Below are 24,759 nucleotides of genomic sequence, written 5' to 3'. Positions count from 1 at the left end.
AAAAATCCCTCCGCAAAAAATTCTCCTGCCCAAAAATAAATTTCGTATACTTCCCGATAACAAATGCTACGTGTAAGCAATGGGCGAACTGTGCAACTTAAAGATCTGTCCTTAGGGGCTTTGGGGCCATGCCATCCCCAAAGGCTTAGTTATAGGACCTTTGAACTATGTTGAATCAAATGGCTATCTTAAAATTTTAATCATATGTCTCTGGGTGAAAGGAGGGCGTGGCATGGGCGCTAGTGGCCCTTCAATCTTTTTGGTGGCGAATTCGTGAACTTCATTTCTTCTGGCAAATCTACAAAGTGAAAAAAAAGAACATTGTTTTATCGAACAATTTAATACCGACTTTGTCATTTCAGTATTTACCTTATCTTTCGTTAAAAAAAAATATACATATGACGGCTAGTAGTCATGTGGCCCAAATATTTGCTTAGGTCGTACTTTTGTCACATTTTTTAAAAAATTCTACGCTGGTTCTTATATTTCGTTCTTTATATGCACTTTGTTTACATTTATATACGAAATTCCAACCCGTCGGATATTGTAATTAGGATTCTTTTAGATTAAATCAAAAACTTCATCCAATTAATGGTAAAATTACCATTAAAATCTTGGCCTCTAAAATTGAGTCAGCAAAGAGAAAGTAAGACAAATAAAAAGAAGATTTTCATTAAAACTACTCCCACGTGTCTAGAAAATTCTCCCCGTAGAAAATCCCCTACTGAAAATTTACTTCCTAAAAAATGTCTGTATACTTACCAATAATAAATACTATACATGAGCAATGGGCAAATTTCATGACTTAGAGACCTTTCTCAAGGAGCTCTGGGGGGTTCCTGCTATCCCCAAAGGCATAGTTACTGGGTTATTCAACTATGTAGAACAAAATGGCTATCTCAAAATTTTTAATCGATCAATTTTTGAGAAAAATGGGATCGGAGGAGGACTAGCTGCCTTCCATTCTGTTTGGTCACTTAAAAAGGGCACTAGAACATTTAGTTTCCGTTAGAATGTGGCCTTTCTCAGTATTCTAGGACTATTGGTTCGATGCGATCATCCCCGAGAAAAAAAAAACAAAAACAAATAAATGTGCATCCTTGATCTTTCTTCTGGTAAAAAAGAAAAGAAAATTCCACATTTTTCCAGATGGGAGGTTGAAACTTCTACGATAAAATTTCCAGATCTACTGAATCTGCCGATACTATTTTCATTAGGTTCCTTGACTTTTAAGGGGTGTTTCCCTCCTTTATTGAAATTCAGACAAATCTTCTCTGGGTCATAGTTTTGCATATGTAACACCTAACTTGATGAATGTTATATATTTGGAATCAGAATAATAAGTCGATTCTTTTGATATTAAATAAAAAAAAAATGTGTTTTTTCAACGTAATGTTAAAACTTAAAACGAACAGATATGATTACGTATATAAGGGAGATTGCGCCTCCTCAAAACCTCGCTCTTTCCGCTAAAGTATTTTAGTGCTTAAAAAAAAATCTTATTTTTCTAATTAAAAAGTATTCCAGGAATTGTTCTTAAAGAATTGCGACGGAATTCAAACTTTAGAGTAAAGAGCGAGATGTTGAGGAGAGTAACCCCCTCACATACGTAATAATTTCTGCTCGTTTTAAGTTTTAATGTTGCCCTTTACTTTCGGTTTAAAAACCTGTTTTTTTTATTAAATTTCTGATCTTTTTTTTTAATAGTGTCAGGACATCTGACTACACTTTCACGGAAAAATCCCTCTTCCCAACGGATTTATTCTCTAGACAATTCAATCTTGTTGAAAATTTACCCCAGACAATTACCCTTAACATCTCCACGCGTAAAATTGTGTCGGCAAAGACAAAGCAAGACATAAGAATAACTTAGTATAGGAATTCTGGCAAATTCTCATAATGTAAAATTTTTCCTGACAAATTTGCCCCCTGGATTCCCTCCCCATGAAAAATTATCCCCGTCAACCCCACCCCCCCCCCCCAGTAGGAAATTCCCCCTTTCCCACCTGAAAAATGTATGCATACTTCCAAATAACAAATACTATACGAAAACAATGGGCAAAATGGGGACTATGGAGATCATGATATGTCCAAAGACATAGTTATTTGGTCTTTACACTATGCTGACCAAAATGGCTGTCTATAAATTTTGATCGGAAGATTTTTAGAAAAAAAAGGGGCGTGCAAGGATTCAATGACTTAAGGACTGTTTCCCCCGTTTTTTTTTTTTTTTTTTTTTTTTATTGAATAAAAAACTATTTTTTTAACTGAAAGTAAGGACCAACATTAAAACTTAAAACGAACAGAAATTATTGCAAATATTGCGGTAACTCCTTCAAACCATCTCGCTCTTTACGCTATAGTTTTTAATACTTTTAAAAAAGCACTAAAAAAAGCATAAAATAGTGTTTCAGACGTCGTTCTTGAAGAATTGGGATTTAATTCAAACTATAGCATAAAGAGCGAGGTGGTTTGAAGGAGTAAAACACCTGATATGTGTTGTATTTTCTGTTCATTTCAAGTTTGAATGTTGCTCCTTACTTTCAGTTGGAAAAAACTTTTTTTTTTAATTTAAATTCTGATCGTTTTCTAAATAATTCCAGGAAATATGACTACTCCTCCCCGGAAAAATCCCTCCTTACAAGGATTTATTCTCCAGACAATTTCTGGTGAAAATTTACCCCGGACAATTGCCCTTATAATATCCACGCGTAAAATTGAGTCGGCAATGAGAAAGCAAGACATAAAATGAATTTCGTACAGGAATTCAGGCAAATTCCCCCAGTGTAAAACTTCCCCTGAAATATTAACCCCCTGGAAACTTCCCTCCCATGTAAAATTATCCCCGTGGAGTATCCGACCAGCAGATAATTCCACCCCTCCCCCAAAAATGCATGCATATTTCCCAATAACAAATATATACGTTAGTAATGGGCAAATTTTCCAACTTCAAGACCTTTCCCTAGGGGCTGTCAAAGGGTCATGATATCCCCGAAGGCATAGTTATTCAGCCTTTTAACTATGCTGAATAAAATGGCTATATTAAAATTTTGATTGGATGACTTTCCGAACAAAGGCGTGGGAGGGGGTGTAGTTGCCCTCCAATTTTTTTAATAACTTAAAAAGAACTAATGTTAATATCCGTTCGAATGAGCCTTATTAAGATATTCTAGGATCACTGGGTCGATACAATCACCCCTGGAAAAAAAAATATTAATCAATACGCATCCATCATCGTTCTTCTGGCAAAAAATACGAAGTTCCACATTTTTTCAGATAGGTACTTGAAACCTCTACAGCAGGGTTCTCTGATACACTAAATCTGATGGTGTGATTTTTATTAAGATTCTATGACTTTTAGGGGATATTTACCGCTTTAAAAAAAAAATAGAGAAAAATTTTCTCCGGCTCATAACCTTTAATAGTTAAGATTAAACTTAATGAAACTTAAATATTTGAAATCAGTATAAAACTCTAATTCTTTAAACTCTAATTAATTCTTAATTCTTTTGATGTAACTATTGATATAAAATTTCCGTTTTTTTGAATTTCTGTTACTGTTGAGCCGGGTTGCTCCTCACTTTCAGTTCTTTAGCACGAACTGTTTGATCAGGCGAATTTTCTTAGGCTCGTAGCCGATGATGGGCAGTACTAAATTTAATGAAACTTATATATTTGAAATCAGCATAAAAAGTTGACAGTTCATTACCACGAACTGTTGGAAAAAAATATTAGAATTTTTGTCTATACTGAACAAAATGGCTATCTCAATATTTTGATCCGTTGACTTTGGGAAAAAAATTAGCGCGGGAGGGGCTTAGCAGCCCTCCAATTTTTTGGTCACTTCAATAGGTCACTTAAAACTTTTAATTAACATTCGAATGAGTCCTCTACCGATATTCTGGGACCATTGGGTTGATACAATCACCCCTGGGAAAAAAAACATATAAACACGCATCCGTTATCTTCTTCTTAGCAAAAAATTACAAAATTCTTCATTTTGTCGGGTAAGAAGTTGAAACCTCTACAGCAGAGTTCTTTGATACGCTGAATCTGATGGTGTGATTTTCATTACTATTCTCTGAATTTTAGGGGATTTTTCCCCCTTTTTCAAAAATAAGGCAAATTATCTCAGGCTCGTAACCTTTGATGGGCAAGACTAAACCTGATGAAACTTATAAATTTTAAATCAGCATAAAAATTCGATTCTTTTGATGTATCTATTGGTATAAACATTCCATTTTCTTTAGAGTTTCTGTTATTATTGAGCCGGGTTGCTCCTTACTTACAGTTCTTTACCACGAATTCTTTGATCAAGGAGAGTTTCCCAGGCTCATAGCCTATGATGGGTAAGACTAAATTTGATGAAACTTGTATATTTGAAATCAGCATAAAAAGTTAATTCTTTTGATATATCTATTGGTATGAAAATTCCGCTTTTTACAGTTTCTGTGACTATTGAGCCACGTTGCTCCTTACTTACAGTTCTTTACCACGAATTCTTTGATCAAGGAGAGTTTCCCAGGCTCATAGCCTATGATGGGTAAGACTAAATTTGATGAAACTTGTATATTTGAAATCAGCATAAAAAGTTAATTCTTTTGATATATCTATTGGTATGAAAATTCAGCTTTTTACAGTTTCTGTGACTATTGAGCCGGGTTGCTCCTTACTTACAGTTCTTTACCACGAATTCTTTGATCAAGGAGAGTTTCCCAGGCTCATAGCCTATGATGGGTAAGACTAAATTTGATGAAACTTGTATATTTGAAATCAGAATAAAAAGTTAATTCTTTTGATATATCTATTGGTATGAAAATTCCGCTTTTTACAGTTTCTGTGACTATTGAGCCACGTTGCTCCTTACTAACAGTTCATTACCACGAACTTTATGATAAAAAACATCAAGAAGCTGATGTTAGAAGACTTTCAGACCTTATAGCACAATTCTACTTTACACATTTCTACATATCACAATTTCTACTTTAGTGTAAGGACATTTTTGCGGTTGAAAACATTTTTAGTAAATGTAAAACCACCAATAGGCTGGTGGGAAGATATTTCAAAGCCAAGAGCTCTAAAGTGCAGAGCCTTTAATGGGAACAGGGAATATTTTGAAGACAAGAATGACGGACTATCTTTGGTCTAAATCAAAACATGTTTTGTGTATTTTCTAAATTGCTAAACCTGATGTAATATAATATACTGCCGAGTTTTATATGGCATAACAGTCAGTCATCTTCAATCGTAGCATAAAAAACAAAAGTTTATTTAGCTAACTTTGGCAGGAAAAACAAGTGCTATAATATGATTTCTGATCTAGTTACGGTTTGATTTGACCCAACAGCAATTAAGTTTTTTTTTAGGTTCTATACCTGTGAGCCTCATTAGGTAAAAAACTATCAATTCCATTTAGGAGAAAGTGCCATATAGCATAGAATCCGTGATCTGATATTAATAAATAAATCTATTAATAATAAATTATATATTAACTATCTCTATTAATAAAGTGTCATCCTCTAATAACATCTACAGTTGGTCAATTATTTGATTAAAAAATAATGGGAAGAGGAGGACGTCCAGCCTCTGTAATGGTGAAAGGTGACTGTTCCCATTAAAAAAAAATTACAAACGAAGACATAGAAATAAATGAGGTACATATGGTAATTCCCAGAGTGACAATTAAGCGCAGTTAGAATAAACAGTCTTTGTCTTGATGCAGAAATGCTTCATCAATTCTTCTGGGGGAAAAATAGATAAAAAAGCAGATTCTAGCCCATCAAGCATTCTTTCGCTCTGACTACAGACAGGAAATTTTTAAGAGACTGGATTATAAATTTAATCGATGTTGGTGAATTGTGCTTAATCAAACATTTTTTCGTTTTATTGTACTGTTTGTAATTATACGTACATGTATATAAATTTTTTCTCGAAAATGACTCCATGTTTTTTGGGAAAACTTATAACCTCGGATATTCTGGCCTAAAAGAACGATCTACATTGGTCAGAAGTTTGTGAAAATTTGTTATGAGTTTTAATTTTGGAAAACAAATTATTTGAGTGACGTCATATTTTTGAATACAGTTAAAAAGCTACATATGTCATATGCGCCTCAATAGTTTGAGGCGCATAGTCATATGCGCCTCGTTTTTATATCTATGACGCATGCAAACATTGCAAAAGGAATATAGCTCACTATATAATACCAAGTGGAATCAGTGTATTTACAAAAGGAGTTTTAAGTTGTTTCATAATGCCTAAAGGACAAATGAACAACCTAGACCGTGAACCGTGACAAGACCAATCCCAGCAGCTAAGGTAAAGGATAAGTAATAACGAAGACCACACTGCCTTTCCATAATAAAACTACAGAAGAGAGAATAATGAGGACTTTTTTCCCAAGATAGTGAACCAACAAAACCTATTTGAATATTTTGGCCTTATATCTAAGGGTCGTCTTCAGCAAAGAAAATAATAAACAATAAAACACTTACAATAAAAGTTTTCAGTTAAAAATCCATTCTTTTTTTTAAGAGAGCCCTTGCATCATTACTTCTTGAAGAAAAGTTTTGCCAAGACTGTGCGATAAAAGCTAACATTTTACAACCTAAAAAGGTTCATTCATTGAACTAACTGCATTTATTTCGATTGCCTCACGGACAGTTTGTTTGATTCCTAGGTCATTGCTAATTAGAATTGTTTCGTCAAATAGAACATAATGGTTTGGATTTTTAAAAATATAAAGCTGAATCGAAAGGTATGGGGTTATTTCTTGATTTTAATGCCTTTTCAATATTTTCTTTGTGTTGCTGTAATCTTGTTCCTAAATTTTGGTGGGTTCAATCAATGTAATAATTTCAAAAACTACATGGTATTTGATACACCCCTCTTAGACGGAACTGGGGTTCCGTCTAAGAGGGGATGGTAACTGGGGTTTTATCCTTACAAGAATTAAGAAGATTCATTATACTTAAATTACTTTTGAATGCAATTATTATATATCATTACTTTAGAAATTACAAATTATTATTTGTGGTTTCTGGTGTTTTTGAGTGTCTCACTGAGAACACTCAGTGAGTGTTCTCTAGTGAGTATTGATATTAAACAATAATCAATATTGTTTAAATCAAAAATATAAATTTATAATCAGTCGGTGCTTGTACTTTACAGGGGTAAACAAAAAAATTTAAGAAAAACAAAAAAATCACCAACGGAACAAACTACGAAACACAAAGAAATATAGTGCATAGGGAAAAAATGTTTAATGGAAACTTCCTTCGAACACCTTTTGCCTGCTCCGGAAGGGAAGGCAATTCGCCCTAAGCTGAATCCATCGACATAATGTCATACAAATTTAAAATAAATTTCCTCTCCATAACTAGATTTAGCCTGATTTAATGATTCAATGTTGTAGAATTTAAAACCAGCCTTGCCAATAAAACACTTGCATAAAAAATTTTTGGTTAAAAATCCATTTTTTTTCTTAATATAGCAGTTTACCCCACAAGCACGATTTACTTACCTTATATTCTGAATATTACTTCAAAACTGAAAAAAGTTTGTTTAAAAAACAATTTACGTGTTGCATTCACAAGTAATTTAAGTATAATGAGTCTTCTTAATTCTGGTAAGGATATTTTAAAAGGAAATAAGCCCCTTTCATATACGAAGTAATTTCTGTTCGTTTTAAGTTTTAATGTCGCTCCTCTTTTTCAGTTGAAAAAACTTTTTTTTTATTTAATCGCAATAAGAAATTATTCTAATTTTTAATAGACACAGTTAGTTCAATGAATGAACCTTTTTAGCTTGTAAAATGTTAACTTTTATCACACAGTCTTGGCTAAACTTTTCGTTAAGAAGTAATGATGCCAAGGCTATCTTAAAAAAATGCTCTCTTAAAAAAAAATGGATTTTCAACCGAAAACTTTTATTGTAAGTGTTTTATTTTTTATTATTCTCTTTGCTGAAGACGGCCCTTAGATATAGGGCCGAAATATTCAAATCGGTTTTGTTGGTTCACTGTCTTGGGAAAAAAGTCCTCATTATTCTCTCTTCTGTAGTTGTATTAAGGTAAAGGACATTGAAAAATGTCTAAAGTAATGATAAAAAGACAAGAAGAAATATATACGGTTAGAATAATTCCGTGAGCAATAATTACAGCGAGCCAAAAACAATAGTGAAGAACAAAGAAATGTGTGGCTAAAAGATATGCCATAGCGAGAACAAGGAAATATATGATTAAGCTTAAAGAGAATTAAATCAATCACGAGAGAGCGAGTATCAGAAAGTGTCAAAAATGGAGTGAAAAACAAAGAATTGTTCTCTTACAAGACATGCAACAGCACAAATCAGAGCGATATAAAATGAAAGTGAAGAAGAAAGTAGTATTAAGTTAGAAGAACAACGCCATCAGAATCTTTGACGATAACAAAATGTGGTGCAGAACCCAGTATAAACCTATAAAGATGCCATAAACAAAGCAACTATTTATTACAAGTCATCGGGTCCCTTCAACGTTCTATGAGTTCCCTAGGGAGGCCTCCATTTTCCTGAGGAAAGAGTAGCAAACAAAGCTGACTAGCCTATCACATGCCGAGTGCCCGGGGCCCGGTCTCAAAATGGGTCAAATAGTTTTTTTTTATTAACTGGCATATCGACATTTCTGGCACTAAAACGATTTAGAAAGATTAAAAAAGGTAGAACACCGTGTATTGATCTAATAAGAGGGGCACCCGCATACTTCCGCCGTTTACCTGAGCCAAATTAGTCAAACACATGGAGAACTATAGGTTCTATCACTATATTAGCTCTATGACTATCGACCTTGGTTCTACTGCCCTAGCAATGATGGCATGGGCTGATAATAGATAGACATGTCTATGAATAAATGAACTAACCTCCTTTTTATACAATCCTAATAAGGGGGGAATTAATGCCAGGTTTGCTTCTCACTCAATTGAACTATCTGTCTTGGCTTTTTCTACAATTAGCCATGACTTGATGCCCACAACTATTCCATTTTAATTCAAAAATCAAAAAATCCCCCCCCCAGTCTGGTGGAAGGGTTGCAGTTGTTTATGGAAGAAGTAAACTTCGGAGGGGACTCAAACGACTAGAAATTGAGTGCCCTTTTTGAGAGTTAAAATTAATCCGACGGCAACTAGCTCCCCCCCCCCCTGTCCACCAACTGCTTTTCCCCGATCGAATTTTTCAGATATAATTTTTTTTTCAAAATAGACCAATAATTGTACAATAAAAAGTCGCTGGGCATAAAGAATCCTCGGGGGGAGGAGGAACTCCGGGGGTAAGTGTTGTAAATTATGCCCCAGAGCATATAAGATTTTTATGGAAGGAATGGTCACATAAACTTCGAAGGGGCTCATTATGTTGGAAATTGAATGTCCTAGTTCCCTTCTTAAGAGTCAAAGGGGACCATTAGGCAACTAGCATCTTCTGTATTCTTTACAATTAACGATATTAATATATGTCAAAAAACATATTAACGATATTCTATTCTAAAACCTAAGGGAGCCGACCCCTGACCCTCCCTAAATAGCCTGACCCCTACTCCTAAAACAAAAACAACTTGTTAAAGAGAGAAAACTCAACCCTGATACTTCATGGTCTGATCCCTCAAAAAAAAACCAACAGCACATTACCGGTATTTTATTCCAAAACGTATGGGAGCTGACCTCTGTCCTCCATGGCCTAGTAGCCCTCCCCCTCCATCAAAAAATACTATATATGACAAAACACGGGAGCTGACCCTTGGCCTTCCCTTCAAGACCTGACCCCCTCCCAGAAAACTTATCATCGATATTTTGTTCAATAATCATGGAAGTTCAGCTTATTTTATTAGCTATTGCCAACACTGTTCAGGACACCTATATTCTTCACTATAAACAAGAGTTTGGCTTCTTCCCCTTTTCCTAAAGGTAAAAACAAAATACCGACTCTTTATTAGGCGCTTTACTAAAACGAATTATATTACAAATATTTTCTTTTGTACTTGTTACAACATTGAAAATAAACATGACAATTGCAGTAAAATTAAATTTGAACTGATGAACTTTCAGTAATTAATATTATTTTTATATCAGAAATCCAGTTTAATTTTATGAGTTCCTGCTAAGACTGTTTAAAACAAAATGTTGAATGATTTTTTTCTGTGATTCTTTATTTAATTTCTATTTGTTTTGGGTTTTGTTTCTTCTGTAATAGTAATTTCTGGTCATATTGAGTTTGAGTCATTTTAGTTACTATTTCTTTTGATTTTAGGTTTAATATAGGCTTTACTTTTTTAAAAAGCTTCTTTTTCGGGAAGATTTCTTAAAAACTGGAAACTCACACCTGTAATTTAGTGTGTTAAGGAGATTCTTATGCACAGGGAAGTCTTAAAAATGTTTCATCCGAAAATGGATCCAAAATTAACTTTAAACTTTTTTTTTTATTCGTGAAATGCAAAATTTGGCCTTAAATTATGTCGGGATCAGCTTGAAAATGACATTCATATGTTTTTTGGCAACACAAGCCCTATGTAGAAAACCAATTTCACACTAAATTTGTACATCACGGCTCTGGACACCCAAAAACAGGCACAAAGTTATTTCCCTGTGACAGGCTTGTATCTTACAGTGCATATCTTTAGATTTGCTTTAGAGAAAGATGAACCTCGTTGGAAACAAAAGTGTGATGAAGATCCGATGTAACGATACGTAACATTGACGCTAGACCAACAATTTTTTTTTCCCAGATTATGTTTGACTTAAAAGCCAAAAAACATAGAGGCAAAGGAATATAAATGAAGACAAAAGATAGGGCGAAAACCTATTTGATTTATTTGTGATGCGCAAGATCAACCAAAAATTGTTTTATCTCCTGTCAGCAAGCAATTTACAAATGCTTTGTCGTTTACTAGGCTATATTTTCCTCGGGGCACCAATCCTCAAGGTCACCCTGTAGCTGACAGAAAATTATTTATTTATTTATTTTATATATAAATTATTTAATTATTTGTAGAAAATTATTTTATTTATTATTTCATTTTTTTAAATTAAAATTATTTTCAGAAATTATTTTATTTATTTTAAATAATAAATTCTTTTACTATTTAAATAGAAAATTATTTTATTTATTTGTGATTTCTAAGATCAACCAAAATTCATTTTTATCTCCTGTCAGCTAGCAATTTACAAAAACTATGTCGTTTACTAGGCTATATTTTCCTCGGGGGCACCAATCCCCAAGGCCCCCCTATTGCACTGTTAGAAGTCATATTTTGGGTTAGGAAAACTCGTGAGTGGTCCGCCCTGATGCCATTATAGGGAAACACGAACAGGATTTCCTTGCCAAGGATATGGACGGACAAAAGAACATGTAACAGAGCAGAGATCCCAAGGGTAACAGCGAATGATGATGATTGGCAAAGATTGTCCGAGTTGGTAAACCGTCTAGAGCCAAACAAAAAGTAGGTAGTCCGTGGAAGAGGGGAGAGGATGTCGTAAAGAAAGATTTATGGGAAACAGAAGCTTCCTGAGTGGGTTTCAAAGAAGGAGACTTTGAATAGACAAGGATGGAGAAGGAGCGTGCGTAGCTGCACTGCCCTTAAGCGGCTTGGATGTGGTGAGTTGCTGGGTTGGGTAGCTAGCAACTTACTGGTAATATATAGTGGAACAAACGAACTTAAAAGGAAAAGAAGGATTTTGAAAAAATAAATGGGTCATATAAATGGATTTGTGAAATCTCAAAATGGCCAAAGATTTTTCACCGATAGGTGAGACACTTTCAGCGTAATTACACTCGACAAAGAATACATTAACGAAGACAACGCTAATCTGCTTTAAAATTCAGGTAATGTTGACACTTCAATAAATTCTCAAGACCAAGAGAACCTCTATTAAGACAAAAAAAATAAAAAAATCAGGTTGTATTGATTAGTGTTTTTTTTTTTTTTTTTTTTTTTTTTTTTTTTTTTTTTTTTTTTTTTTTTTTTTTTTTTTGAAGGCAGCAAAATAAAAGTCATTTTAATAAACAACCTTCACCTGCATTTATTAGAACAATCGAACAGTTACAACAAAATATAACATTTCGAGATTCTTTTAATAAAATGGAGGATTAAGGTTCGTGTAGGCATTTATTCAAGGGTGTTCAGTCTTTATTATTAATTAAATAAAAAGACAAGTTTTTTCGACTAAAAGTATGGAGAATATTAAAACTTAAAACAAACACGCAATTGTTGCATATTTGAGGAACGAAGTATTGACGAAGGGTCGAACCACCTCATATACGTAATACTTTCTGTTCGTTTTAAGTTTTAATGTATATCTCTACTTTCGGTAAGGGAAATTTAACGAAATCCTTTCCGAAGTAGGATTAAATTCCTTACTTCGGAACTTGACTTTTGATCAATTTTTAAGTTTTGATCGGAAGTCCGGTGCCCCCTTCATGTGATTCTCTTCCCCCAGGAAAAAATTCTCTTCCCCCAGGAAAAAATCCTCCATGGAAGGATATTCACACGTAATCCTCCCCCGACCCCCACAAGAAAAAATCCTCCCTGAAAACGTCTGTATACTTCCCAATAACCAATACGATATGTAAACAATGGGCAAAGTTCATAACTTGCAGCCCTTCCCCCGGGGACTGTTGGGGATTAAGTCGCCCTCAAAGATTTAGTTATTAGATTTTTCGACTACGCTGAACAACATAGCTATCTCAAAGTTTTGATCCGGGTACCTTGGTAAAAAAAATGAGCGTGGGAGAGAGCCTAGTAGCCCTCCAATGTTTTTGGTCACTTAAAAAGGACACTAGAACTTCTAATTTCCGTTCGAATGAGCCCTCTCTCGACATACTTGGACCGCTGGGTTGATACGATAACACCGTCTCTTTCTTATTCTCTTTCTAGCACGATCTTTCTTCTGTCAAAAATACTAGATTCCACATTTTCGCAGATTTTGCAGATAAGAGCTTGAAACCTCTACAGTAGAATCCTCTGATACGCTGAATCTGATCGTGTGATTTTCATTTAAGATTCTATGACTTTTAGGGGGTGTTTCCCCCTTTTTTTCAAAAATAAGGCAGATTTTCTCAGGCCCTTAACTTTTGATAAGTAGGAAATCTGCATAAAAATCAAAATTTTTTTATGTACCTATTAGTACAAACATTCTGTTTTTTAGATTTCTGGTTACTATTGAGCCGGGTCGCTCCTTACTTACAGTTCGTCACCACGAACTATTTGATGTAAATCTTCATTTGAATTTCTATTCAAATCGTGCTTACTTTATTCATATGTGGTAACTTCTGTTCGTTTTTAATTTAAACAATTCCTCGAGAAACTTCTTTTTTGAACAAATTTTAAAAATTAATCTTTAGTAAAGAAACAATTCACGTGAATATAAAACAAGATGGAAGAAGGGAGTTGATGTTTCACAAGCAATTTTTTCAATATTCCAGAGCTTGTTATAAGATTATTAACACTATTAACAATACATTATTAACAATACAAAACTAAAGCAAAAGGCTTGGAAACCGGAGTGTAATTTCCTGATTGCGTCTGTGCTCATTATATTAAGTAGATATTAGGCCTGTGAACTAAATCTTTAGCTCTCAGATGTTCTTGATAATCACCAAGCGTCCCTCTCTAATCTGAGAAGAAAGGATTTTCATCAGAATAACATCGAAGTCTTCTTCAATTAGTGGATGTGTATACAAAGCGAAATTCTTGGGCAATTGATTGAAATTAGTTAGGAAATGAATTAAAAAACAAAGTTTTCCAGATAGAAATAAAGAGCGCAGATAAAACTAGCGCTTTACTGAAAATACTAAATTGAAGCGTTGAAACATGATCAGGTGTAGAAAAATAGCAGAAAAGGCCCTGCAGAAAATAAAGTTTAATTTATAAGGCTTTCAATAGTCTTTCACAGGCCATAAAATATGCAAATTTTTTATAAATTTTAGTTCTCCCATAGCCTTAAGTAAGATGAGCTTTTAGTAAAGTCCCAGTTTTTAAATGTTCTTGGAATTTAGGGAAATATTACTTGTCAGTTTATTTGAACCACTATTGTAAATAAAATTGAAAAAAAAAATTGAATTTCACGTGGTTATGCATTAAATTTTTAAGACCAGAAAATGAGGTGGGTGATTATTGTGACTTTTGGAAGGAAAACACCCAAGTATTACATCCAAAAGCAATAAGTGTCCGCTTCTAAATTTTCCGCTTTAAACACCTTAACCTTCTCCTCTTGCAGAATGTGAATTTGCTGAATGCAGAATGTAGTTTCAGGGTTTGACTTCCCGAAATTTCTCTCCAACTCGTAAAACGTAACAAAAATACAGACAAACATATTTTTGATGTATTTTTTAAAGTTTTTTTTTGTAGAAGCCCCAGGACAAAATACCCCTCCGAATAAAAATCCTGGACATAGTCCTTTTCTGACCACCTAGATTTTGAAATGCGTTCTTTCATGAGTATTTTGATTGATAAAGATTTTTTTTCGTATTTCTGGTGAACAAATTGAAAAACGACAAATCCCTCCCTAGATAATAAAAAATACATTTTGCCCCTCCCCCTGAATTTTCGAGAATTGACGCCACTGTGTGGGGCATTGTCAATGCACCACACATGTCATGCGTCATTGTGCTACATGGTGCCTGTTTAGTGGATAAAGCTTAGAAGTGTTGCAAAGCCTCTTAGCCTATACAACACAAGATTCTTATTATACACAATCTCAGCCTGGCCTTATTACTAACTCTATTGATGTGCAGTTGGTGAGCTGTTTTTTAGTGCTAGAGTTGAATTTTGAGAAGATTCATGGCACCAGAACCATCCAAGTTTTTACTTGTAGCATATATAGAAAAGAGTAAGAAAATAATCTTCTAGACTTATTTAACCTAGAAAAAATACTAACCATTGAGTTCGGAAACAATGAGGTTGCAAAGGAGATATATGTTCTAAATACGATTAAAGCAGCCAGGAATACGCGAATACAATCAATCGATTAATCAATCAATTTGCTATATAATGGGCATAGCTCATTTTTTTTTCCCTTTTTTTTGACGAAGCTGTGCTTCAGCTATGGATTACAGATTGGGTTACAGAATGGATTACAGATTGAGTTTTCATCGGAGCTAGGATTATCTACCGGACTAACGAGGTTATTCCAAATTAGTGATCTTTTACCCGGTAACAAAATTATGTCTTTCCAAGAAGGAAATGACAAATAATTTACGGGATAATATTAATTGCTGATAGCTCATGAATATTTTTATTTAATTTAATTTCAATATTTTTAATTTAATTTGTAATATAAAAACCAGTATACTTGACACCTTTATGCTTCATAACGGTAAAAATTAAATGTTTTTCAAAGTGACAACTGGATAAATACAATCACTCCTGGGGAAACAAAATAAATGATAATAAAACGCAAAAAAAAACATTTCTGTTCAGGGGGAAATACAGATATTGAAAGCATTCTGTTCAGTGGAAACAATTCTGATTATAGTGGCTTCATATATCAGCTCATGGGTACTCTTGCAACGTAAGCAACAATTGACGGCATATTTTTACTAAAATTGCCCTCTATTAAGTTGTTTTCCTTGTGTTTTCTAATAAAAAACATATTTAGGATCATTATAAAGAGCTGTTTTAATTTATTGTTATACTTTTAGGCTCTTGTAATTTTGTTATTGACCAGAATCTTTATTTACTTACCATTAATTACTATGAAAAATTTGATTTTTTTTGTTACTCCTTCCAAATCATATAGGAAACAAATTGTTGACAACTGAAATGGGGCCACTAGGGAAGTGTGGTTTGGAAAACGCTGCTCTAGGGAAAAAAATAACATAACATTGAAGCGTTGTGGCCTTAAGAATGGCAAGAGGAGGCTAGTTGCCATCAGATCACTTTTGACTAGTAAAAGGGAAATTAGAACTTTCAAGATCTGAATATTTGAGTCCTCCCCCCTTGAAGTTTTTATGAGTACTTCTTCCGCAGATACCATAGATACCTGGAGTATAAATTACGACCCTTCCCCCGGCCTCTGAGGGGAGGCGTATGTTGACCCTGACGTTTTCGTTATTTGATTATTAGACTGTTCCAAACAAACTGGCTATATCAATATTTTCATCGAATGCATTTGGGAAAATATGGTGTGTGTGTGGGGGGGGAGGGGTAGATGCCCTCCAATAACTTTTGAATCATAAAAAGGTAAATAGAAATTCCAATTTCCAATCGAATAAGCCACATCACAATTTTATAAGACCGCCCCTTACATAAGAACCTTACATGCCCCCAGGACACAACATAAACACATGCCCCCGGGTTCTGAGGGGGGCTATGTCAACACCAGAATTTTCGTTATCTGATGTTTGAACTATTTTAAACAAAATGGCTATCTCAAATTTTTATTCAATAGGTGTGGAGGATGAAGGGCGTGGGGGGGGGGGCTAGTTGCTCTACGGTCTTTTTTGAATCTTAAAAAGTGAACTAGGACTTTCAATTTTCAATCAAATGAGCTGTAGTCTGTATTCTATACGAGCATCAATTACACAAGAACCGGATACGCCCTCAGGGCATAACCCACGACGCCCGCCCCCGGGTTTTGTATCGACCCCGTGGTTTTTTTATCTAATCTTTGAGCTATTTTTTTTAGTAAAAAGGCTATCTCAAAATTGTTATCGGATGCATCTGGGGAAAAAAGGGCATGGGGGTGGGTTAGTTAGCCTCCGATTACTTTTGACTCTTAAGAAGGGCACTAGAAAACATAATAAATAAATGACAAAACATTAGACCCTTATGGTCTTTACTATAGGCAACGCTAAAGTGTTGCCTCTGATTATCAAGTAATTTTGTTGTTGGTGCCCTTCTACAAAATAAGATTCTTCCATCCCCCTCCACTCCAGAACAAAACCTTGTGTATTTGCTTGACTCTGATAATAAATACAAATCTCTATTGAACGATTACACAGGACTTTCGCGTTCTGGCGTTGTGAACAACGCTCGGGTATTACCTTGGTTCGAATCTCTATTTACAATGTAAGGGTACTTACATTGTAAAACCATTGAAGTTTATGAGGTTTTGGATTTCCTTGAACTTTGCACTCCATATATGTGTCTTCCCCTTCTTTTATATCGTTAGAGTTTATTTTACTCCCGTATTCAAGCAGAACTTTTGGTGGATCTGAAAAAGAAAGAAAATAAAATTGGACAAATGCATTTACTTATAGCAATATTATGGCTATTTAGTATTTGCTAAATTATTACATGTGTATAGATGTACCCTACATGTGTGTACCTGTAATGGCAATCATCTGTTTTTACCTTAAACGGCAATCAACTGTTTTCCCATAAAAACACTAATAGAAATTTTATAATAGCTGACAACATAACAAAGAGAGGTGGGGCAATGCAAACAGAAAGACACCATTAGAAACTAAAAACATATTAAACATTATACAAACATTATGGATAAGAAACCGAAATTTTAATACGAAAGCAGATAAATCAGAACAATGATGTAAAGACTCAACTTTAAGCAAACTTATTATTTTAACTGAAAAATTCAATCTACTTATGGTGTCAAAATATCAGTAATATCGAATCTATGGGTGATCCTTTGGCTACTCTATCAACGAGATAACTATAGATGACAGGCTAGTAAACAATTATGCTTTAAGCAAAAAGAAAGCAGAAGAATTTCTATTGATAGTGGTCGTTTTTTGTTGTACTCTGGGGAGGTAATCCTTATTAGGTTTCTGTCCTGTGAACAGTTAGTGACTCCAAGTTTGGCCTGAGCCTGGCCTGACTTGTTCGGCCTGACTTTTTTGGCCTGAATTTTGAGTCCTCTTTTCTTCTTTACAAACTTACGAATGAAGAAGAAAACTCACTTTACGAGAAAGACAAGTCTCCGCATTACCTTGCCAATATAAGAACCGCTCTTGTCACCGTTTCACAGCACCAAGAAACTTTAATCCTTTGCTATCTCCATAAATCCTAACCCACTCTCCTGGAGATTGAAATTTGTTATCTAAATACTTGCATAATAAAATAAAATTTATTAAAAAACAAAATAGCTTCTCAGCACTTCAATGAAGGTTATGTACTATTAGCATATTTGTTTGAAAGAATGGAATAATTCATAGTACTACAGATATTTGGAATTTTCGAAATCATTTCTCTCGGAGAGGAAAAGCTTCTGTGCTGTTTGAAAAACAGCAAAGACATAGAAAATTTTTATCCGGTAACACTGGGGAAAAAATGAGCATTGAAGGGGGCCTAGTTACCCTCTAATTATTGGTTACTTAAAAAGGGTACTAGGACTTTTAATTTCTGTTCAAATGAGCCCTCCGGGTACCCCTTACTTACTCTTGCGTGGTCGATACAATCGCCACTTGAAAAAAACAAACAAAAAAAACAAATAAACACGCATCCATTATCTTTCTTCTGACAAAAAACACAGAATTTCATATTTTTGCAGATAGGAGCTTGAAACCTCTATAGAAGGGTCTTCAATACGTTGAATTTGATGGTGTGATTTTTATTAAGATCTATGACTTCTAGGGACTTCCACCCTTTCTTCAAATATAATACAAATTTTCTCAGGGTCGTAACTTTTGATGAGTAAGACTAAACTTGATGAAACTTGTATATTTAAAATCAGTATAAAAATCCAGTTCTTTTGATCTATCTATTGCTATCAAAATTGCGTCTTTTGTAGCTTCGGTTATAATTGAGCCGGGTCGCTCCTTACTTACAGTTCGTTACCATGATCTCTTTGATAGTTTCTGTTCGTTCTGAGTTTTAATACTACCAATTCTTTTAGGGGAAAAAAAAAACTTTATACCAGAAATGAAAAACAAGACTACATAAATATAAAGTTTAGATGAAGGAAATAACATCCCCAAAATAAAACTACTAGGTTATATACATACATACGTACATATATATATATACATATATATATATATATATATATATATATATATATATATATATATATATATATATATATATATATATGTATATATATATATATATATATATATATATACACACTGTGTGTGTGTGTGTGTGTGTGTGTGTGTGTGTGTGTGTGTGTGTGTGTGTGTGTGTGTGTGTGTGTGTGTGTGTGTGTGTGTGTGTGTGTGTGTGTGTGTGTGTGTGTGTGTGTGTGTGTGATTTGCAGGTGTCCTTTAAACCAAAAGTCTTTTTGTGTCAAATTTCTCTAATTGGATACTTCTTTTGTGAAGTATCTGTTGTAGAAGTCTATTATTGATTCAGATATTTAAAAATGTATTTATTATGAAAGTAAAGTTTTCTTCATGCTTTCGACCATTGGTTTTTTATCATTCCAAGAAAAAAAAATTGCGTAATTTTAGTATATTCGTTTTTCTCCTTTTGTTATTATGTTTTGCACAAGTGTGCTGAGTCTCATGACCCAAAAAAAGGTTCAGGGTGGGCCGCAAGGTGGCCATCCCCATTTATACTAAGGATGCAGGAAATGGTAAGAGTTTACCCCCTTCCCCGCAAGAAGAGCTTAATTTACGGTTTCAGTGGCCTATTTTGTATTGTAGTTTACCTGATGACTTCTTCAATTAGGTAAAAGAGAGCTCAGAAGGGAACCTTTTTCTGCTCGTATAGCTTTGTCCTGAAGGGGTAAGCTATTCCCCGATGCTTTTTATCTTGAATTTCTTATCCATTTCTTCACATGCCATCATCTTCAAAACTTCAAAGGAATCGTTGCTATTTATAAATATTTTATGGTTTCTCGAGTTCTTCTGTCCATTGCCATGTCGTTAAGATGGTCTTTAGAAGCCCTTCTAAGCCTGAAAACTTGTTCAGAGTTGTCTGTGTGGCTCTTGTGAACATGCCACCTAATATTACCATGTCTCGTGACATTCTAATGTGTTTCTCAGATCATTTTGCAGGTTTAATACAGATCATGTTTCTAATATCTTCATAACCAAGCTTCTTTAGATCAAACTCCGTGGAACGGTGCCGGGGATTCCTTTACTGTCTGTTTTAGCTATTTAACCACTGGTATCATCTATGTTCTTTGAGTAAGAAAATGGTATATTTTCCAGCCAAAAAATATATATACAGAGGCATTTATATCTCATGAAGTTCAAACACGGCTCCTTTTCTGGAAATCATTCGACATATCTAATCCTGCCCCATTTTTATTGAATTGACTCAGCCCATGTTGCCTCAGCAACTTCGACATTAGGTTCCCAATTATGTGAGTAGTATTCTGAAGAGGGATAGTGTCAAGCACAGGTTAAAAACCTTGACAGAGCTCTCTTTTTGAGATATCATCTATATCCTTTTTTGGACCATAAAAAATATTCAATGACACTTTGGAAAGCAGTTATAAGAGCTTTGTTACAAAAATACGTTTTTTTTACGGTTTCACTATTACTCTCTGTGAAAATTTATGATCATGCCACGGTATATGAATTATTTTATTCTTCTTCTAAGCGTAATTTAATTTGTAAACTGTATCATAAATTTTGGTTACAATTGGGTTCTTGGGTAGAAGAAGCAGCAAGCTGCCCACTTAATTTTACATTATAAAGGACACCAACTCTTACCAAAGACATATGGTAGTAAAAACCCAAGAGCAGGAGTAGCTGAAAAAAAACTTAGAGGGTTAAAGAGAAAGGTGATCCTGCAAAAATTTCTTGGACAGGGATAGTCATTTCTACACAAAAGATAATTCTTGTTTTCTTCCAAAACATTAAAAGAATATGTATTCTAGTATTTTTTTTGATCTCCTACAAGGGTGAGTGAAACCTTCCTACCCATCTGCTTTCTAAAGCAGGAACTATCTCATTTTTAACCAGCGAGACGTTCATCCATCCACACAACCATGACTAAGATTTTTGAGACAATATATACCTCTACTAACGCAGGGTGTTAGGCGAGCCTAAAAATAAGACTTCGGTTTTAAAAACGGGGACATGGTTTTGAAAGAGTGTTTTTTTTTGTGTTAAAAATAGATTTGTTTTTTGTGCTAAATATTACCAAAAATTTTCACTTGCTGTGCATTTTCAATTCTATAGAGGAGAAAAGGGGGTTCTCCTCACTTCTAACCTTGAAAAGAAGCTCGTTCATTTTTCAGCAAGAGGAAACATATCTGCGCTAATATAACAATGTCAGCCTTACTTTTAACTAAAATATACCTTACTAGTATAACCTTACTTTAGTTATATCAGTGGTCCAAACAAAGTGGACCAAGTTTCCAAAGTGGCCAAAGTGATCAAGCTAGTGGACCAAACAAAGTGGTTTCGTAGAATAGTCTGAACTTGACCACCCATCACTAGGCCCTGTTTCCTTAATAGCCTACATTCCGAATAGTTCGTGGTAGCGATTTGTAAGTAAGGAGCGACTTGGCAAAATAGTAACTGTAACTAAAAGAAGGAATTTTGTGAACAATGGATACATATTAAAATTTGGCTTTTTATGCTGATTCCAAATAAATAAAATTTATTAAGTTCATTGTTACCCATCAAAAGTTAAAAGCATGAAAAACTTAGAAACGGGGACAAAACACCCCCATCTGCTCCCATGGTCCTTCCACTACACTTTTAACAGCTTGAAATATAGTCTCAAGTTTTTCCATTTGTAAAAATATTACATTATAAAAAAAAATCCTAGAGACAGCTTCAATTTACTAAATAGTTTCTTGATCTCTTTCTTTGATTTTAGTCCTTAAACATTTACAATTCATGGATTTGTTCTGCATGATAACAAAGAAAACTGTATAGACAGACACGTATAGTTGAAACAGCAGAAAATTTTCAAGTGACACTTTTCTCAAAGCAAGTTTTGCTTTTCCTTTTAACTCAGAATTTTCAATACGAACATTATCAATGGGCTGAAGAATTATATTCTTTATATGGAGAGGAAAAGATAGATGCGTTACTAAGGGTATTGAATAAATCTTTCAGAAAAGTAGAGCTCTTCTAATTCTAATTAATTAATTAATAAAATTAGAATTAATTAGAATTAATTAACTAATTCTAATAGAGGTCTTCTAATTCTACTGATAACTTCATATAAAGGGTGACGAAAATTAACAATTCAAACCATTTATTAAAAGAAAAATGAAACCTCTGTAAAACAGAATCTTATCGGAACCAATGCTCTAGTGCGGCCTATTTTAAAGAGCCATAAGGCTTCATTTTTGCCCAGAAAAACTTCGTATGGATGATATGGTCGTAAGCTCTAGAGGGGGCTAGTTCCATCGGAAAAGGAAAATTCTAGTGGCTTTTTTAAAAGAAGAAAGTGATTGCAGATACAGGTAGTCCAAGCGGGGGTCACCACCTGCAACAGTTAGACTGCTTTTGACTGTGACTACTGACGACTGGGTCTATTTATGACTGTGGCACCGTGCAACCGTGAATACTTGTGACTAAGACTGCTTGCAGCTACAACTATTTAAGATTGCGAATAATTATGACTGTGTCTACTTTTGGCTGCAACAACTTATGACTGCAACAACAACTACTTGCGACTGTGATTACAAATGCAGCCTGACCGATGCTGCGGCTGCTCGCGGCTTTGACTGCTTGTAACTGAGACTGCTTGCAACTATGAATGCAATAACTTGTGAGTACGAATGCGACAACTCATGATTACAAATGTTACTGCTTGTGACTGTGTCTACAGCTAATAATAATGTGAGTACTGCTGCTACGATTGCGACTTACGAATACTATTTACGAATACTACTTCTTTTAGTTCTGTAACCAACCCCACCCCAATACTACAACAATATTTACGAATACTATGGCAGTTTCTCAGTAGAGAAACTGCCGTAGTATTCGTATCTAAAACTACTGAATGAAATCTAAAGGGTTCTACTGCATCCAGCTTGTCAAAAGGGCTTATGTGCAGTATCTCACGAAAGCCTTAGAATGCTAAGTTGAAAATCTCAAGGAATATTGAGGGGAATGTTGCACTAAGTCAAAATAAACTAGGTGCATCCAAGTTGTCAAAAGTACGTATTTGGGCGTCTCTATATTGATCTCAGGAAAGAATAAAGGTTTTAAGTTGAAACTTTAATTGAATGCCAAGTGGGAAATTAAAAAGAAATTTGAAAGACACTATATGCATCCAGGTTTTCAGAACGGTATATTTTTAATATTTAAAGGACTCTTAGGAAAGGGTATCAAGTTGAATCGTTCAGAGAGGGCTGATGGGTATATTGAAATTAAAGAGACTGTGTGCATTCCAATTGTTGATGGGGTTAGCTGCAATATCCTAGCAATACGTTAGATTATTAAGTAGAAACTCTTATGAAATGTCGATTGGAAAATTGAACTAGATAAAAAGACACCGCGTGCATTTTGGTTGATAGGACAACATGTCGAATTAATGAAATTTCCAGGAATTAATAACATTATAGCAATAGTAATTACTCCGTTTATTTTTATTAGTTCTATTCTTTTAGCTTGATTATTAAAGTGATTTTTTTTTTTGCCATCGATGGATTGAAAACTAAAGCACCCTTTATTGAAATGCATATAGTTTTCAAGAAAACACTAGTGACGCAATAGGCTTTAGAACTTTTACGATTCGGAGAAGGGGCGTCTTAAATTAATGAAATTTCCAGGAATTAATAGCATTATAATAATAATATTAATTACTCCGTTTATATTCATTAGTTCTATGCTTTTAGCTTGATTATTAAAGTGATTTTTTTTTGCCATCGATGTTTTGAAAACAAAAGCACCCTTTTTAAATACATATAGTTGTCAAGAAAACACTAATGACACAATAGGCTTTAGAACTTTTACGATTAGAAGAAGAGTCGGAAGCCAAACTCCTGTTTGCAGTAACTTATGTCCCTTTTAAGTTTAACTTGAACATTCAACTTCATTTTCACTTGTTATAAGATTTACTTATTCAATTATATTAGTATATGTTAATTTCTGTTTGTTTTGAGTTTCATTTATTCTTTAATTGTACTTTCTGGTCATTTTCAGTTAGAATTATTATAGTATCTTATTTCTACTGGTCTTTAGTTTAAATGGCTCTTTGCGTTTCGTTGAAAAAATTTTTCTCAGGAAATTTCTGAAAAAAATAATTATAAAAAATAGACTAAATACAAATCAGAATTTCACGCTAAAAATGAGAGCATAACTATGCTATTATTATGAATATAACCACCAATTTCAATCAATTTTGTTGTTTATTTTCTCATTGTCTTTTTGGCTAGAAGGCTTGAAAATCCTGCACCCCCTTCATGGAAATTTTTTCCCTCATTATAAATTCCTCCAGAAAGATCCTCCCACGTAGCCTCCGACCCAACCCCACCCAAATGCGAAAAAATCCCCCTGAAAACGGCTGTAAATTTCGCAATAGCCGTTATTATATGTAAACAATGGTCAAACTTTGTAACTTGTAGCTTCTCCCCCGGGGACTGGGGGATTATCCCCAAACACATAGTTATTAGGTTTTTCGACTATGCTGAACAGAATGGCTATATCAGCATTTTGATCCGGTGACTTTGGGAAATAAGTAAGCGTGGGAGGGGGTCTAGGTACCCTCCAATTTTTGATCACTTGAAAAGGGCACTAGAACATTTAATTTCCGTTAGGTTGAGCCCTCTCGCAACATTCTAGGACCTCTGGGTCGATACGATCACCCCTGGAAAAAACTAAACAAAAAAATAAACAAACAAACAAATAAACACGCATCCGTGATCTGTTTTCTGGTGAAAAATATGAAATTCCACATTTTTGTAGATAGGAACT

The 24,759-nt window shown here is 34.3% G+C and overlaps 1 protein-coding gene across 1 annotated transcript in view; it reads right to left on the bottom strand.

The window, feature by feature from the left end:
- The window catches only part of LOC136028754 (hemicentin-2-like), a gene marked incomplete in the record, with an annotated part of 380,916 nt that overhangs the window by 141,371 nt on the left and 214,786 nt on the right, over positions 1–24,759 (bottom strand). Inside the window, 1 exon segment of the mRNA XM_065706639.1 lies at positions 17,050–17,180. Within this exon segment, the coding sequence (XP_065562711.1) occupies positions 17,050–17,180 (131 nt within the window).

This window comes from Artemia franciscana, chromosome 7 (genome assembly GCF_032884065.1).
Source record: "Artemia franciscana chromosome 7, ASM3288406v1, whole genome shotgun sequence".
Lineage (NCBI taxonomy): Eukaryota > Metazoa > Arthropoda > Branchiopoda > Anostraca > Artemiidae > Artemia > Artemia franciscana.
The sequence above is the reverse complement of the archived record's forward strand: the minus strand, read 5'-3'. Positions and strand labels throughout refer to the sequence as shown.